This window comes from Hibiscus syriacus, unplaced genomic scaffold (assembly GCF_006381635.1).
Source record: "Hibiscus syriacus cultivar Baekdansim isolate YM2019G1 unplaced genomic scaffold, ASM638163v2 tig00002237_pilon, whole genome shotgun sequence".
In the NCBI taxonomy this organism is placed as follows: domain Eukaryota; kingdom Viridiplantae; phylum Streptophyta; class Magnoliopsida; order Malvales; family Malvaceae; genus Hibiscus; species Hibiscus syriacus.
The window spans coordinates 11,161,215-11,163,248 of record NW_024061918.1 but is presented as its reverse complement, the minus strand read 5'-3'; the positions used below and the strand labels follow the sequence as shown (position 1 = coordinate 11,163,248).

At 38.6% G+C, this 2,034-nt stretch overlaps 1 protein-coding gene across 3 annotated transcripts; it reads left to right on the top strand.

Annotated features, from left to right (window-relative positions):
• The first annotated feature begins 280 nt into the window (after positions 1–280).
• LOC120139624 (zinc finger protein CONSTANS-LIKE 2-like) lies at positions 281–1,800 on the top strand. Of its 3 annotated transcripts, none has more exons than XM_039154803.1 (2): positions 281–1,107; positions 1,490–1,800. In XM_039154803.1, exon 1 carries the CDS (start codon positions 373–375, stop codon positions 1,003–1,005), a length of 633 nt encoding a protein of 210 aa, XP_039010734.1. In that variant the 5' UTR covers positions 281–372; the 3' UTR covers positions 1,006–1,107; positions 1,490–1,800. The 3 variants fall into 3 exon arrangements, with proteins under 3 accessions (XP_039010734.1, XP_039010729.1, XP_039010721.1); XM_039154798.1 differs by having other exon boundaries at positions 1,290–1,800; XM_039154790.1 differs by having other exon boundaries at positions 1,232–1,800.
• Positions 1,801–2,034: the final 234 nt, after the last annotated feature.

The window sequence follows — 2,034 nt, the reverse complement described above, 5'->3', positions numbered from 1 at the left end:
TGTGAGTGTGAGTGTGAATCTTTTGGCTTTGAAATCACGTGCAACTTTGCTGGAAAAGAGCAAACTTGTGGCTAAAATCCATAGAAAGTTCATTAAGCTTTTTTTTTTTTTAATTAACAATCTGTTTCTTCCAATACACAGTTTAAAACATTTGAACTTCATCACTTGAAATACTATAAATACTTGATATACATTCACTGGTTGAAAATCACTCAAGATTTTCCCTATTTCCATAACTATCAACTTGTTTACTTTTCAGTGTCAGGATATTTCTTTTCACTTTTTTTTTTTTTGACAAACAGTCTCAGGATATTTCAAACGTTGCAAAATTCACCCTTTTCCTCACATGTTTCAACCCGACATGACACGAGCATGTTGAAAGAGAATTCTGGTGAAGATGGTTACCTTAACAATTGGATTCATTCTTGCGACTCATGCCAATCAGCTGCCTGCACACTCTTTTGTCACACCGATTCGGCTTACCTTTGTGATGGCTGCGATAAGCGTATCCATGTTGGCAATCCTTCGGCCTTGTTGCACCACCGTGTGTGGATTTGCGCAGCCTGCGAGACGGCTCCAGCTGCTGTCACCTGCAGCGCGGACGCAGCATCTCTTTGCATCGATTGTGACATCCAAATACACTCGGTGAACGCTTTGGCTCGCCGCCATACTAGGGTCCCTGTATCTCCACTGCCGGCTCTAACATGTTCGTCCTCAAGTGTTCAACATGATCAGCTGCCATGCACGATGTTCGAAGCCCCTACTGCTGAACCAAGTCAAGAAATCCACGAAGATGAAACGGATTCTTGGTTATTGCTTGAACTTGAGAACACTGACAACCAGACCATGAGTGGATTCACCTATGGTGAACAACATGAGGAGTATGTCGACGTCGTCGATACATGTACCCAATCGTACGACGAACAATGGTCAATCGATCAGCAGCAACTCGTGTGCTTGAATTATCCAGAAGATAGTGGAAACGATAGTGTTGTTCCAGTTTAAACTACTAATAATCAACCATTGCAGGAACAGAGCATCCACTTCAATTCAGACAATAGGGGATCAAAACCTGCATTCACCAATCTCCCTTCAAGCAGTCTAAGCGTAAGATCCTACAACTTTACATGTGTTTTATGAAAGAAACTTGTGATTTGTCTAATTTTGAAAAAGAAAACCCAATTTTGATTCATTGTTCTACTTGTAAATGATTTTTAAGCTTTACCCAGAGTTCATTAATGGTGGTGGTTGTTGAAAATGTTGTTGTTGTTGGGGTGAAACATACTCAGGGAGCTCAACCACACCAAACTAATGGCATATATCATATATATGCAAGTCCATTCCATTACTCCAAAGCTCTCTGAAGTTTCTCACAATCCAAACACAGCATCAGAATTCAAAGATCATTGTAGTTTCCGAATTACTTTTCTTTCTTTCCCAGAATTCAACATTTTCTTTCGTCTTAAGCCTTTTAAATGTATTCATTTAGGTCCCCGTGCCAATGTTCATTGCCGGCATCCCGAACTCATACACTAGATTTCCAGCAACAACAACTGAAATCTTCCCAAATCCTTTGCTTCTAATGCCACTGCGATCGGCGAATAGGGAAGAAAAGGTTCTAAGATATAGAGAGAAGAGGAAGGCAAGAAAATTTGAGAATAAAATCAGGTATGCATCAAGGAAAGCTTATGCAGAGACTAGACCTCGTATCAAAGGCAGATTTGCAAGGAAAACAAGTATGGGGATTGATGATGATCACATGTTTTCCAAGGATGGTTATGGATATGGTGTTGTTCCATCATTATGAACAATTATAATGATAAAACAAACCATTTTTTGCTATATTTATATCGGATTTAGAGTGTGTATTACAAGTTTATGATCTATGCTTTTAAAATATAAATTAGTGTGGACTCTATGAATGATATCAATGTTAGGTTTGTGCTTTTGTGAGTCTTATAAATGGATCAATATCTTTGGAAATCTATTATTTGACGCATGATTTCTATCTCTTTATTTGTCTACAAAAGTTTT

Excerpts from the sequence above, each read along its gene's own strand:
- LOC120139624 (XM_039154803.1), top strand. The coding sequence starts at position 373 with ATGTTGAAAGAGAATTCTGGTGAAGATGGTTACCTTAACAATTGGATT.